Source organism: Temnothorax curvispinosus, unplaced genomic scaffold (genome assembly GCF_003070985.1).
Source record: "Temnothorax curvispinosus isolate PA1 unplaced genomic scaffold, ASM307098v1 QBEX01012902.1, whole genome shotgun sequence".
Classification (NCBI taxonomy): domain Eukaryota; kingdom Metazoa; phylum Arthropoda; class Insecta; order Hymenoptera; family Formicidae; genus Temnothorax; species Temnothorax curvispinosus.
This window is the reverse complement of record NW_020222682.1, coordinates 1-2,601: the sequence shown is the minus strand read 5'-3', so window position 1 is coordinate 2,601 and position 2,601 is coordinate 1. Positions and strand designations below refer to the sequence as shown.

Genomic DNA, 2,601 nt, shown 5'->3' with positions numbered 1-2,601 from the left:
TTTCTATTCCCCCTACAGTCGCTGATATTACCTCTCCGTGTTCTAATATACATATCTTATCTCTTAAGGGGATCCTGCAGTGACTGGCGAACTTCCTCGATGTCAACCTTTCTAATTTTGTTTTCCTTATATCTGTCTTTATCTAACGAAATGACATCTGTCCTTTTTTCGATTGCTCGCCATCTTACGCAAGATCCGGCAACTACTGTTGCTGCTCTTCTTGTCATTCTGCATCCGTATTTGCATTACTAAAATAATTTTTCGATGGATCTTTTTTTGTACGCATTGAATCTTACTTCTACTTGCACGATATTATTCCTACATGTTTTCCCAAGGGCAGATGATAAACATTATGTATGTATAAACTGCAGAATTTTTGTTTTAAGTAAATATTGTCGTAAGGTGACAGCTGTATGTGCCCAAATTAAGTAACATTTTTAATTTTTTGGTGTTTTTGATATAAAATCGCGTTTTCGGCCCTAGATTTTTGTGCGTACTTTAATTCTAGACCAAAAACTTGCAATTCTGTAAAGCCAATTAAAAGATCCATCAAAAAACGATAATGTCGGTAAATCATACGGCTGCAGGATCCCCTTAAGGCGAACGCATATTCGTCGTCGTCTCTGTCAGCGGCGTCGCCATATCTAGCTGCTTCACCGACTTTCTTTCCTCCTTGTTGGCGCTGCTGTTCGTCTTAACTTCCTTCTTGTCCCGCTTGTCCGAACCGTCGCCATGTTTGTCTGCTCGATCTCGATATGTTCTGCACATCGCTGCGAAATGACCCTTTTTACAGCACTTCGTACACTCCTTGTTTCTATCCGGACATTTCTCGTCTGATTGTGCATGTCCTCGATAACCACATCTGTAGCACTTAATACCACTGGAACTGGAACTGTCTGATTTTCCTCGTGCGTTCTCCCTTTTTGTTGTAATTCGTGCCACTACGTTATTTCCTATAGCCTTTGTCTGAACCGATGCTGTCTCGAACGCCTGTGCAATTTCCATCGCCTCTTTTAACTCGATGTCACCTTTTTCTAATATACGCTTCCTCACTTCCATTGAACGACCTTTCTCAATAATTTGATCGCAAATTTCTGTGTCCATAGAAGCGAATTTGCAATACTTTGCTTGCTGACGCAACCGTGTTACAAATTGACCGACCGTTTCGTCTTCTTTCTGCGCCATATTTCTAAAAAAGTGTCGCTCGTACGTCGTGTTCAATTTTGGCCTAAAGTAATCCGTTAGCACTTTCTTAGTCTTTTCGTATGGATCCTCGTTTCCTATCACCACGTCGCAGTCTAGAATAGCGTAAAATATGTCTTGTAGATCCATCCCGCCATGATGTAAAAGCATAGCTTTCTTCCTCTGCGTCTCGGTTATATTTTTACTCAGCAGAAAAAGCTCGAAGCCTCTGAGCCATCTCTCCCATCTCGGATATATGCCGTGTTGATCCTCGTTCGGATTAAACGCTGCAATACTCGACTCGCCTGCCATGACGTCGTCCTTATTAGTTTTTCCTCGGTAAATCGTTTTTCCTCGTCGCCAATGTTATACTTGGGATGGCCGGGGTAACTTATTAACAACACTATACGTAATTGACTACTCGTTCTTTATTCGGACGTTCACTGCTCGCTGTCTCGTGTGTTAACGCTTCCGTCCGTTACTCTAGCAACGCCATCTCACGCTTACTCGCTCACATACATTTTAGGGCTTATACATATGTAACAGGGACTTTAAGAATTTCCAACGTGACGGAAACTCTGTGTCTATTGCCTGTGTCACTGTTTATTCTGCATTTATACATGATTTCTGATTTCTTTCCCTGTTCCGCCTGTTGCCTGGCATTGTGCAAGGGACTTATTCGTCATGGGTAGCGACTGTGTTTTTACACGACTTGAAGGGTTTTGTTCGGGGCCGCGCAGTTCGACTGTTGCGCTTACCTAGCGGCCCCGAACAGAACCCTTCAAATTGTGTAAAAACACAGTCGCTACCCATGACGAATAATTGGTTACGTGGTTACACCGACGTATAGTTGGCAAACAAATTAAAAATTATTTAAAATTATTTTATCCAATCGTTTGGAAATCATTTGGAGATATTTGGAAAAAACTTTTCAGAGTTTGGAAAACCATACAATAATCACAATTAATTAAAATCAATTAAGCGTATAATTAGCAGAAAGTGTCTAAAAAATATTTTTTTTAATCCAATTGCTCTAGAATCATTTAGATAAAGTGTCGATATAATTTTCATTATTTAGAAAACAACTCTATTCTATTAAAAATTAATTAAAGGTCAATATTTCGTTTTAATGTTTTCATTATATAGTGTAATAAAGTGCACATACTTTTCTATGTATGTTTTATTGGTAGACAGGCTGTGTTTCGATATTGACTGTAAGTACTGAAAATTTATAATGTTATATACGTCATCATTTTTTCAGTATTTTATAGTCTATACTAGACTACGTCGGCTTGGAGTCGGTTACTCTAGTGTTACTCTAATTCATTTTGGAGTAAAATTAATTAGCACGAAGATCCAGCTATGACCGATAACGGCTTTACTTATTTAATTTGTTGTTTTCATGTATCGGTCGATATT

At 39.1% G+C, this 2,601-nt stretch overlaps 1 protein-coding gene across 1 annotated transcript; it reads right to left on the bottom strand.

The window, feature by feature from the left end:
- Positions 1–594: 594 nt before the first annotated feature.
- LOC112462886 lies at positions 595–1,494 on the bottom strand. The gene has a single exon (XM_025028952.1). The coding sequence runs from the start codon at positions 1,492–1,494 to the stop codon at positions 595–597; it is 900 nt and encodes a 299-aa protein (XP_024884720.1).
- Between the last annotated feature and the right edge of the window lie 1,107 nt (positions 1,495–2,601).